Here is a 13,056-nt window from a genome sequence, read left to right on the forward strand (position 1 = left end):
CACACCCACAGCCTACCCCAGTGGCACACCTCCTCATCTTACACACCCACAGCCTACCCCAGTGGCACACCTCCTCATCTTACACACCCAAAGCCCACCCCAGTGGCACACCTCCTCATCTTACACACCCACAGCCTACCCCAGTGGCACACCTCCTCATCTTACACACCCACAGCCTACCCCAGTGGCACACCTCCTCATCTTACACACCCACAGCCTACCCCAGTGGCACACCTCCTCATCTTACACACCCAAAGCCCACCCCAGTGGCACACCTCCTCATCTTACACACCCACAGCCCACCCCAGTGGCACACCTCCTCATCTTACACACCCACAGCCTACCCCAGTGGCACACCTCCTCATCTTACACACCCACAGCCTACCCCAGTGGCACACCTCCTCATCTTACACACCCACAGCCTACCCCAGTGGCACACCTCCTCATCTTACACACCCACAGCCTACCCCAGTGGCACACCTCCTCATCTTACACACCCACAGCCCACCCCAGTGGCACACCTCCTCATCTTACACACCCACAGCCCACCCCAGTGGCACACCTCCTCATCTTACACACCCAAAGCCCACCCCAGTGGCACACCTCCTCATCTTACACACCCACAGCCTACCCCAGTGGCACACCTCCTCATCTTACACACCCAAAGCCCACCCCAGTGGCACACCTCCTCATCTTACACACCCACAGCCTACCCCAGTGGCACACCTCCTCATCTTACACACCCAAAGCCCACCCCAGTGGCACACCTCCTCATCTTACACACCCACAGCCCACCCCAGTGGCACACCTCATCTTACACACCCAAAGCCCACCCCAGTGGCACACCTCCTCATCTTACACACCCACAGCCTACCCCAGTGGCACACCTCCTCATCTTTCCCACCCAGTTCTATCAACAGCAAAAGAAACACTCAAGCACGTGGGTCTCCTGGGGCCATTCTCATTCAAACCACACACTCCACTCCCTGGCCCCATATGCTGCGGGTGCTATTATGATGTAAAGTGCATTCAGTCCAATTTCAAAAGGCCACAATCATTCATAAACTCAACATTATCTAAAAGTCCATAGGCATGCAAGGTGGTGCACGCCTTTAATCCCAGCACTCTGGTAGGCAGAGACAGAAGGACTTCAGTGAGTTAGAGGCTGGCCTGGGAGTTCTGTCACACAGAGAAACCCTGTCTTGATGCAACACACTTCTCTCTCGTGGGCTGGATCAACCCCCATGCAAAGCTTTCTTTAGCAGCTATTTCGTAGCTCTAGCATTTGCAGGGCCCCAAGACAATCCTCGCATCACACAGCCTTTCAGTCCTCCATGAGAGAACCCAGATTCCACAACTTTTTTAGGCATGTAACCTTCATGACTCTAAATACAAACCCCTATGGATGCTGCTGCAAAGTTTGGCCACTATCAAAAGTAACGGAACTACTGCTTTAGTGGAGAGTTCCTTTTTGTTTGTTCGTTTGTTTCTGTTTTTGTTTTGGCTTTGGTTTTTCGAGACTGGGTTTCTCTGTGTAGCCTTGGCTGTCCTGGACTCACTTTGTAGACCAGGCTGGCCTCAAACTGACAGCGATCTGCCAGCCTCTGCCTCCCGAGTGCCGGGATTAAAGGGTTTCTCTCTCATGCCCAACCTTAGGGAGATCTCAAGACAGCTTATTGCTGATTCTGATATCATCATTAGCAATCACTCTTAGGCAGGTCTACAGTGAAAGGGAGCAAGTACAACAAAAAGAAATACACAAGAAAAAGTACAATTTGAAAAGAAAAGAGGGGGCTGGAGAGATGGCTCGGTGGTTAGGAGCACTGTCTGATCTTCCAAAGGTCCTGAGTTCAATCCCCAGCAACCACATGGTAGCTTCACAACCATCTACTATGAGACCTGGTGCCCTCTTCTGGTAAGCAGGCACACATGCAGGCAAAATACTGCATAAATAATAAATAAATAAATCTTAAAAAAAAAAAAAAAAAAGAACAGAACATCGGGAAATTCAATGTTAGAGCCCAGTCTTGTGTTGATAAAAACAGCAGATTAGATTAGTCCAAGTGGAGCGAGAGAGCAGAGTAGCTGTCTGGTGGTGACTTGGAAACCAGTAGCCCTTGCAGCATGGCTGACCAACTGACTTAGGAGCAGATTGCGGAATTCAAAGAGGCTTTTTCACTATTTGACAAGGATGGTGACGGGACTTTAACGACAAAGGAACTGGGGGCTCTGATGAGGTCTCGGGCAGAACCCCACAGAAGCAGAGCTGCAAGACGTGATGAAGTAGATGCAGATTGTAATGGCACAATTGCCGTCCCTGAGTTTCTGACACTGATGGCAAGGAAGACGAAGGACACAGACAGTGAAGAAGAAATCAGAGAAGCATTCCGCGTGTTTGATAAGGACGGCAACGGCTACATCAGTGCAGCAGAGCTTCACCGTGTGATGACAAACCTTGGAGAGAAGTTAACAGATGAAGAAGAGGCTGATGAGATGATCAGGGAAGCAGACATTGATGGCGATGGTCAGGTAAACTATAAAGTTTGTACAAATGATGACACAAAGACATTGTACAGGATGTGTTAAATTTGTTTGTAACTTATCTGTAAAAGGTTCCCCCTACTGTCAAAAAATATGCATGTATAGGAATTAGGACTTCATTCCTCCATGTTTTCTTCCCTTATCTTACTGTCATTGTCAAACCTTATTTTAGGAAATTGATCAAGTAACATGTTGCACGTGGCTACTCTGGCTGTATCTAAGCCATCTACACTTAGATGGAGTCGGTCAAATGAGGGAACATCTGGGTTATGTCTTTTTTTTTTTTAGTAGTTTTTAGAACTGTAAACATGTTGTTGTTGAAGTCAACAATATGGACTTAAAGTTGACTCTTGCCGAATGGCTTTTACCCAGGTATTCCTACACTACTTTTTTGTACTGTTGGTATTGTACTAGAAACATTTTCTTTTATTGTTACTTGCTTTTTAAACTTTGTTTAGCCACTTAAAGAAAATCTGCTTATGGCACAATTTGTACCTCAAATCCATTTCAAGTTGTATATTTGTTTTCCAATAAAAAAATTACCAATTAAAAAATAGCAGATTAAGAATAGGCCTGATCTAAGCAAAAAAAGTGTCCTCGGGGCAAGACTTCCCCCAGCTCAGGGCTGGGTGTTGGCGCACACCTACCTTGCACCTGGGGCTTGGGAGGCAATTCAATTCTAGCAGTCTGGTCTACATAGGAGTTCCAGGACAGCCCAGGCTCTCTGAAGAGTGGCTTTGTCTCAAAATCCTATCTCAAAAAACTCAAACAAGCCAGGCATGGTGACGCACGCCTTTAATCTCAGCACTTAGGAGGCGGGCTGCTGTGAGTTCCAGGCTAGCCTGGTCTACAAAGTGAGTCTAGGACAGCCAAGATAACAGAGAAATCCTGTCTCAGAAAAAACAAACAAAACCCAAACAGTAATAATCTTAAAAAAGAATTTTCTGCTCTTAAAAAGCAACAAATGAAAACTGCTGCAAATGTGATTAATGGAGGCCAGGATTCCACGCCACAAATAAACTCTTCTATAAACTGTCATGGTCATATTGTCCTAACAACATAAAATTAATTAATACAAAGTTAGTACCAAGAGGGGACAGTGGCTGTGAAGACCCAGACCGTCTTTTTGTTGTTGTTGTTTAGACACACAATGTTTTTGAGAAATGTAGAGACTTTGGAACTTTGGACTAGAAAAGCAGTTGTGTGCGGTAATCAAAGTGCAAAGGGGTATCTTACAACAGCCTGGAGAACAGTACTCTGAGGGCGATGCAATCTGTGTAGGGCCAGCTGAAGAGGTTTCAGAGGATAACAATACCAACAGCTGGTGCTAGAGGCCATTCGTAAGGCAAAAATCCTGGCTGGTTTTTGCTCATGTCCTAAGAACTTACCTGAGGCTAAATGAAAAAGTAATGAACTAATTTCTTGGGCAGAGAAAATGTCTGCACAATGAGCAGGGCGTGGTGGCACACACCTGTAATCCCAGCACTTCGGAGGCAGAGGCAGGTGGATCTGTGAGTTCAAGGCCAGCCTCGTCCACAAAGCTAGTCCAAGATAGCCAAGACTAACAGAGAAACCCTGTCTTGGGTCGGGGGAGGAGACTGCACATTTTTGAGCCAACACCATGGTTATTGACAACAGTTACGGAGGTTTACAATGAAAAAGAACAAGTGGAGCAGAAATACAGAATGTATGGTTTGGAAAGAAAAGGGACATTGACAAATTTAATGTTGCATACAGCCACTGTATGCACAGTTAAGATTAGCACTGTTAAGGAGGGGTCTGCAGCTGGAATTGGTGGTGCACACCTTTAATCACAGCACTCAAGGAAGCAGACGGAGATGCTATGAGTTCAAGGCCAGCCTGGTCTATAAAGAAAGTCCAGAATAGCCAAACCTACAGAGTAACCCTGTCTCAAAAACAAAACTAAACAAAAAAGGATCTACTCTGAACTATGGTCAAGTAAAAATTTAATAAAAGCAATCTATGTGCTTTAAAAATCAGAATCTTGGGCTAGGGAGTAAGCTCATGGGTAGAATATTCATGAGTACGTGAGAAAAGTGTGATGTCATAGGTTCGATGCATAGAACAAATGGGGGAAATGTTAAATATAATTTTGGTTTGATTTGGTTTTTCAAGAGGATTTATCTGTGTAGTCTCAGCTGTCCTAAACTCCCTATGGAAACCAAAGTGGCCTCACACTAACAGAGATCTGCCTGCCTCTGCCTCCCCAAGTGCTGGGATTACAGGTGTGGGCCACCTGGCCCAGCTAAATATAATTTTTTTAAGAAAGGAAAAAAAAATTTTGAGACAAGATTTTTCTGTTACACAGAGCCCTGGCTGTCCTGGACTCTCTTTGTAGACCAGGCTGGCCTCGAACTCAGAGGTCTGCTGCCTCTGCCTCCCTGGGATTACTAGGATTACAGGTGCGTAGCCCCTGGACGATATGCTCAGACTTTAAGAGCAGTACTTCACACCAGGCGCATGTAATCCCAGCACTCAGAGAGGCAGAGACAGGCAGTTCTCTGTAAGTTCAAGGCCAGCCTAGTCTAAGGGAGTCCAGGACAGCCAAGGTTACACAGAGAAACCCTGTCTCAAAACACCAAAATAAATCTGAGCATACAATATAGTTACATGAACACATATGCACAGAAACACAGTCATGAGTATAAATGACTACCATGTGTAAAAAAAATTATTTCCTACTGTGGGCTACTGTATTTGAGAACTAAAAATGGTATGTGAGAGGCTGGAGAGATGGCTCAGAGGTCCTGAGTTCAATTCCTAGCAACCACATGGTGGCTCACAACAATCTATGTGATTTGGTGTCCTCTTCTGGTGTGCAGGTGTACATGAGACAAAGCCCTGTATTCGTAATAAATAAATCTTTAAAAAAAAAAAAAAGAAAAGAAAAAGAAAAAGAAAGAAAGAAAAGAGAATGATATGTAAAGCCCAGGAGTTTTAAAAAGCTTGAAAACTACTTTGATTGTTGCTGTACAGGTTCTAAGACAGGTAGGTCTCAGTGAACCTAACAAGCTAAGCATGTACCCCGCCACCTAGGATCCTGAGTTTCCTCAATCCAGAACCTATTCACTCACTCTGACTCTAGGGATCAGGTTTCTCTGGTACTCAAGTGGCAGCCACATCACACCCCCCCCCCCCCGACCTAGCTTTATTCCTGTTTTACCTTACATAGAAATGTTGCCTACACCCTTTACTCCAATGGCAGCTCTGAGAACAGGACTTTGTCTTGGGTTTGGTTTGGTTTGGTTTTGCCAAACAGTTTCTTGGTGTAGCACTAGCTGTTCTGGAACTCGCTCTATAGACCAGGCTGGCCTCAAACTCAGCGCTCCACCTGCGTCTGCTTCTCCACCTCCCTCAACGCTGGGATTGAAGGTGTGCACCACCAGTACCTGGTTGACTCTGTCTTGTTTTACTGATTATTAGGAGATCTCATCAGAGCCTGGCATGACACATGTGCTTCTGGGTAAGTTTTTAAATGGAAGGAAAAGGAAGAATATAATCAACGAGGAAACAGAAGTTTCATTATACTAGAGTAAGTAATAAAGTCAAAGAAGCAGAATGTAATAAGCAAAAGTCTGAGTATCAGAAAGGAGACTTTACCCTGCGGACTACTGGAGTTATTCAAAGTGTTGACTTCAAACACTTATTGAGCACAGGCTCAATTCCTGTTGCTTGGCACAGTGGAGAGTGCAAAGGTCAACAGCACAGTGGAGAATACAAAGACCAAAGGTAAACTCTCTCCTTGGGCTTTCAGAAGGATGAGATTTGGAAGTTTTGGGAGAAATTATTCTGGCTGTCATCTGCAGGGTGGATTCAAGGAAGGACAATCTAAGGAAAACTCCTGATTGGTGGATACAACAAAGGGAAAGCATGTATCATAGACAACTCGATAGGAAACTGGGAACTGATAGATTAGAAAGTATAAATCTAAAGGTGATGGAAATTCCTTAGCCTTCCACTAAAGCATGAGCCTTTATATTCTCAGACAGCAGCAGAAAAAAAAAAAACAAACAAACAAAAAACAAAAACCAGCTATCAAGCTGGGCGTGGTGGCGTACACCTTTAATCCCAGCACTCGGGAGGCAGAGGCAGGTGGATCGCTGTGAGTTCAAGGCCAGCCTGGTCTACAAAGTGAGTCCAGGATGGCCACGGCTACACAGAGAAACTCTGTCTCAAAAAAACAAACAAAAAACAGCTATCAGGGGAAAGAGAGAAAAGGGGGGAGGGAGAAGGCCAGAGGGAGAAAGTGAGGGAAGGAGAGAGAACAGATGGATCTTAACCTTGACATGAATGGCAAGAATCACACAACAGAAGACAGTAATAAAAGGGGATAGAATAGTAAATGAAAAGAATTAAACTTATGAGCCCTTATGAAATAAATGGCTCAGCAGTCAATAGCACTTTTTCTTGCAGAATACAGGGGTTCAATTCCTAGACCCCTCATGATGATACACAGCCACCCTTCACTCCAGTTGCAGGGGGCCTGACGCCATCATCTCTGCAGGCTAGGCATGTACATGATGCACATACATGCATGCAAACAAAATACACATACAGGCAAGCCTAAACATTTCCTGAAGAAAGTCAAGCAATTATCTATATTGGCTCCGTATAATCAAGATTTTAAAAGTTATTGCTGACAAGGAGGTTCTCTCAAGCAGTCTGAATTCGGTACCTAATAGTTCAGTAGGTCTGGAAGGTAGTAAAAGAACCTGGAGCAAACATTGACCTGGGCTCTGAACATAATGAAATAAAGAGTGAGGCCGAGAACTGTACGAGATTCTCAAGTTTATTTTCTTCTCCCACTTTATGGCTGCACATCTGAACAGGGGGAATAAACCTTTACAGACAATGAAGTAATCAGAGAGAAAAAGGTAAAACGTGGCAGCTAGATTCCTGAAAATACAACATGCCTCTTTCATTTAGTCTACAGAATGGCAGAACTTGGGTTTGGTTTGGTTTGGTTTGGTAAAACAGTTAAACTGAAATCCTGTTTAAGAAACAAAAACCTGCCGGGAGTGGTGGCACACACCTTTAGTCCCTCGGGAGGCAGAGGCAAGCGGACTGCTGTGAGTTCGAGGCTCGCCTGGTCTACAAAGTGGTCTAGGACACCCAAGGCTACACAGAGAAACCCTGTCTCAAAACAAACAAACAAACAAAAAGCCTAAAATTTACTGATCTACTAAGGCAGCAATTTTCAACCCTTTCACAGGGTCACCTAAGACCGCCGGAAAATATATATTTAAATTACAATTCATAACAGTGGCAAAAATACTTATGAAATAGCAACAAAATTTTATGGTTGGGGTCATCACATGAGGAACTGTATTAAAGGGTTTCAACATTAAGGAGGTTACAAACAACCAGGTGTGGTAGCGCAAGCCTTTAATCCGAGCATTCAGGAGGAGAGGCAGGTGGATCATTGTGAGTGCAAGGCCAGCCTGGCTGACAAAGATAGTCCAGGACAACCAAGGCTATAGAGAAACCTTGTCTCGAAGGAGAAAGTTTGAAAGCCACTGCTCTAAGGCATCATTCTAAGCACTTTATATGTAAGAATGCGTTTAATGATCCCCACCTCCATGACGGATACTAGAATGATCCATACCGCACCAATAAAACAACTAAGGCACACAGGAAAGTCAGTAACCACTCTTGTTATCAACAGTGTTTCAACTGTTATTCTTCACATCTTTGTAATATCAAGAATTATCTTTAGAGAAGAAATTCCTTCCAGCCTAAATCTCTAAAACAATGGCATAAACATCCCCAGCCCAAATGAAGATGCACTAAGCCTTCTGGACAACACCACAGTGCTGATGTTAGGAGAAACCAAACGGGTCCTCACGAGTTTTTATTGTTATTTTGAGAAAGGGACTTTGACTGCCCTGGAACTCACTCTGAAGATCCGCCTGTCTCTGCTTCCTGAGTGCTGGTATTAAAGGCATGTGCCACCACCGCCCTGCAATAGGTGCTAATTCTAGTTCTTCTGACACAGAGATAAAGAAACAAACAACTGCCCAACTGCCGGGAGTGGTGGTGCACGCCTTTAATCTCAGCACTGGGAGCCAGAGGCAGGAGGATCTCTGTGAGTTCCAGCCAGGCCCAGACAAGAGAAACAAGCAAAAAGTTTAAAAAAAAAAAAAAAAAAAAGCAGCCAGGTATGGTGGTCCCAGGACTCGGGGGAAAAGGGGGAGGCAGAGGCAGCGGATCTCTGCAGTTCGGGGTCTACAAAGCAAGTCTAGGACACCAAGGCTACATAGAAAAACCCTGTCTTGAAGAAAAAAGAAAAACAAACCTCTTCAGAAAAGTAAAATGCTAATTATAATTGAACCAAAGTTGAGACATAATGCTACAGAAGCATAATTATCAGTTGAAAAGCCACAGATGGACGGGGTCACTGGAAAGCTACCTGCCTTCCAGTGAACAAAATTTACAATTATTTGTTTTATAAACTAGGGCAGAGGAATTAAAGGGTCCCAACACACACAAAGGAAAGTTGAGACAGAAATGTTACCCTTGATTGATCACTACATTGTATACAGATGTTAAATTATCGTTTTTGTCAATCTATAAATCAATTCCTACATGTCCAAGAGCTTGACCTGCATCTCTAATGCCTCCCAGTGAAATCAGGGTTGGACCCCATTAGTGCAAGTACACTGGCTCAAGACTACTTACGAGAAACTTGAGCTTCCTCAAAAATGAATTTCTGGCAGAGTATGGTGGCACACTTAATCCCAGCACTCGGGAGGCAGAGGCAGGAAGATCTCTGTGAGTTTGAGGCCAGCCTGCTCTACGGAGTGAGTCCAGGACAGCCAGGGCTACACAGAGAAACCCTGCCTCAAAAAACAAACAAAAATGAACTTGATTTATAATTACATGTGACAAATTTTGAGTTTGCAATATTTGCTTTACCTATACCTGAAGAGATACAGGTTTTTAAAATGCCATTGGGGGGGGGAGGTTGTACCAGGGACACAAAATCAAGTAAAATTAAGATCCTGTCCTTTTTATTTTTGTTTTTGGTAAGACAGGATTTTTCTTGTGTTGCAAACAAACCCTGGCTGTCCTAGACTCACGTTGTAGAAAAGGCTGGCCTTGAACTCAAGAGATCTGCCTGTCTCTGCCTCCTAAGTGCTGGGATTAAAGGCGTCCACCAGCCACCCTGTCAGGCTCTGGTTTTTGTGTTTGTTTTGTTTTGTTTTTCTTAAATGAATAGCAAACATTAAAAATGCACCTGGCACTTTCTGACAATTACATGAAGAATGGCCAGATGCTTCCTGTTGATGGAACAGCAGAGAAAGGTTGACTGACAGAATCAGACTAGAGGTCACAAGAAACCAGTGGAAACTCAGTTCCCTTCCGAAACCATTGGAGGCAAACTCACCTTGAAATTTTACAGACTCATCACCCAAACCTAGGAAACCCAGACTGACTCAGAATAAGGGCCTATATATGCAAATTACATATGCATATTAGTTATGCTTTATTTCAGCCAAGGTCTCGATCTCCTGAAGTCTGAAACTCCTTTGGTGCACGTGCCCTCATGAAAAAGGACATCTACTGTGCTTGTAAATCTACTTTATTGTCTGTGCACACCATTAAACATGCAAGTTGGAACTTTAAAATGACTCGTCACTTCGACTATTTCCAGATCTTCCCGAGATTTCAATACTATCATTAAAGTATAATCTTTGTGATGCTTAGGACTCTAAATCCCTATCTCTTAAAAAGTCAACAACTCTCTCCCCCCAAATACAGGAATCATTCTTCTCACTCACACTGTAGGTTTGTCTTGCACAATATCCTGATTGTACTTACATGCTGGGAACAGGATGGGAGGACATATTTTTTAAAAAGAAAAAAAGTATGATGTACAGTGCTTTCCAGTGATTATGTGGCATGATTATCACAAGACTGCCTGCAAAAATAGATTCAAGAATCTGTTTTCTATTAAACTGGGCACTAAGAAGATTTGCAAAAATGAAAACCAATGTGACTATTGCCTAAGTCATGAGTTAAGACATAAAACATGATTCCTGACCCCCCTCCTCCCAAAAAAAAAAAAAAAAAAAAAAAAAAAATGAGTAAAGGGATAACAGCTACCAGTTTCCTTAACGTTCAAAGTCAGAGTCTGAAGGCCTAAAAGTCAAAATCTATCAGTTAAATTTAAATTAACCTAGGTGAATCTCTGTGAGATAAACTATCTTCTGCATAGTAAATTCGGTGCCTTTCAAATTCTGGGACGGCAACTACTTCCCAAGGAACAGCACACGACCGTCTTTTTTCCAGAAAGTAACTTGCCTGAATAGACAGCAAACCAGGGTCTGGAGAAAGAACTTAAAATTACTTCCACGTTATGAAGCTCCCTTTCAGAAGTACTGGAGCCTCGCGCCCCCACCCCACCCCCGCTTTAAACGAGTGTGTCTGCTCTACACAGTCCAAACGAGCTTAAGGCAAAAGCTTCAAAGGCAAACACAGCCAAGTAGGCCCGTGCCAGTCCTTCATTTCATTTTGGAGATGCACACTTCAAGCTGGGCACGCGGCTCCAGCACTGTGGGAGAACTAACTCTCAACACCGATCTGTGCCCCAGGCAAGAGAGGAGCGGACGAAAACTCGCGGCTGTCCCGCACCCGCGTGGGTTCCGGCAGCGAAGTCTCTGGGGGCCAAAGTCTCGGCCACTAAGAATGGCACGCTCCGTCCGTTCAGGACTCTCGCGTCCACCCTGTCCAGGCCCGCCTGCTCCGGCAGAGACTCGAGCGCCGCGGGCCCCGTGGACCCCGTGGGCCCCGTGGGCCCCGGCGCGGCCTTCCCGCTTGTCGTCAACCGGGCCGGGCCATCAAGGCCACCAAGACAAAGGAGCGGGCGGGGGCCGCGCCACCTGGCCCGCCGCCCGCCCCCACCGGCCCGGACCCTCTGGGATCTTTGCGACCCCATCGCAGCCAGGGTCCCGTTGAGGCCCGCGGGAGGCCGCGACGCCTGGCCGAGAAGGGGGCGGCGGCCGCCACCATGTCTGCCGCCCCTCCCAGAAGCCGAGCGCCGGGGCGGACAAAGCGCGGCGGCGGTGGCGTGGACACCCAGGCCGACCCCGCCGACCCCCGCCAAACGAGCGGGGCCGGGAGCCCCGGAAACCCGGCGCCTTAATGCAATAAACAGGAAATCGCGGGGATGATCTGGGTTCCGGGGGAAGTGGAATTATTTTTTACCAGCGAAGAGATCAACTTCCACATCCGGTGGTAACAGGGCCCTACACAGACCCGCACTGACCTGGAAAAGCTTCGGGAGCGGCGGCGGGGGAGCGGCGGGAGGAGGTGCGGGGACCGCGGCGCCTCGGAGCCGGCAGGGCTGACGCGGCCCCACCACACACAGAGCGCTTCGCTGCACAGGGCGCTATTTTCCGAAAATGCCGCGTCTGGTCGGCGCCCAAAATCCCCACCGAAAAGTCCCCGTCGGCGCGGAGGGACACGGCGGGCGAGCTCCCAGCATGCCTGCGGAGGCCTCGCCAACCCGCGCCGGTTTCCGCCCGCCGCCCCCAGGAGCAAGCCTGCCGCCGCCCTCCCCCGGCCCCGTTCCGGCGAGAGAAAGGGACGAAAGGGTCTGGTTTTGACTTTAAACACAGAGAAAGGAAATAAGCCATTTCTAGCATTCGGCCACACAAAGGCTGCGCGGAATGATCCACTGGGCGACCGCAAGTCCCGGCTCTCCCGGCGCCTGCGCGGCAGCGGGGTGAGCGCTGCGGTGGCCATGTGCGCGGCCGAGTGTTCGCGCCGCGCGGCGGGGCAGGATGTGTGGGAGCTGGGGTGCGTTGTGCTAAGCGACCTGTCTCCTCGGTGTGACACCTAAAGCGCAGGGACTACGGCTCGCCCGGAGTTAAAACTTGCTTGTGGGATGTCCTAGCCGATTCCCGGCATGCGGAAGTGCAATCAGGAACCATTATTTACCTTAAACTGGTCCTGGAAGGTAGACCTGGAATCGCTAGTTGTAGTGCCAGTTCAGGAACAAAGGATGTGTCCTCTTCACCTGGTGTTTACTGGTCGTATGCGATGAGGGTGTTTCTGTGGCTTTTTTTTTTTTTTTTTATGTTGTAACAGTGACACTTTACTACGTGTCTGTGGTGTCAGGATTTATGTTGTATTTCTTTTTCTTAGCTTCCCCCCCCCCTCCCGCCTCCGACAGGGTTTCTCTGTAACATCCTTACCTGTCTTGGGACTCACTTTAGAATAGGGTGGCCTTGAACTCATACGGAGATCCGCCTGCCTCTGCCTCTCGATTGCTGGAATTAAAAGGCGTGTGCCACTATGCCCAGTGTTATATATAATTTTCAAACCAAGAGTTTATTGGGAGATGATGATTTGTGAGGAAAAGGCCATTTAAATTTAACTTACACAATATTTTCAAAGTTACACTTACGTATATTTAACAGAAGGCCCACTACCCGTGGAACTTTGGGCATCCGCCATCTAGGAATCACCGGGAATTTAACTTAAGAGCAA

The 13,056-nt window shown here is 46.5% G+C and overlaps 1 protein-coding gene across 7 annotated transcripts in view; it reads right to left on the bottom strand.

Moving 5' to 3' along the window:
• The window catches only part of Gabpb1 (GA binding protein transcription factor subunit beta 1), a 52,106-nt gene extending 39,506 nt beyond the window's left edge, over positions 1-12,600 (bottom strand). For 2 of the 7 annotated variants that reach the window (XM_051144552.1, XM_051144551.1), the window contains exon 1: positions 11,770-11,794. In XM_051144552.1, the coding sequence (XP_051000509.1) occupies positions 11,770-11,793 (24 nt within the window). In that variant the 5' untranslated portion in view covers position 11,794. Of the gene's footprint in view, positions 1-10,383; positions 10,405-10,866; positions 10,965-11,769; positions 11,798-11,830; positions 12,052-12,504 lie in introns of those variants that run through there. The other 5 variants (XM_051144557.1, XM_051144554.1, XM_051144558.1 and 2 more) reach the window with 5 other exon arrangements.
• Between the last annotated feature and the right edge of the window lie 456 nt (positions 12,601-13,056).

Source organism: Acomys russatus, chromosome 4 (genome assembly GCF_903995435.1).
Source record: "Acomys russatus chromosome 4, mAcoRus1.1, whole genome shotgun sequence".
NCBI lineage: Eukaryota > Metazoa > Chordata > Mammalia > Rodentia > Muridae > Acomys > Acomys russatus.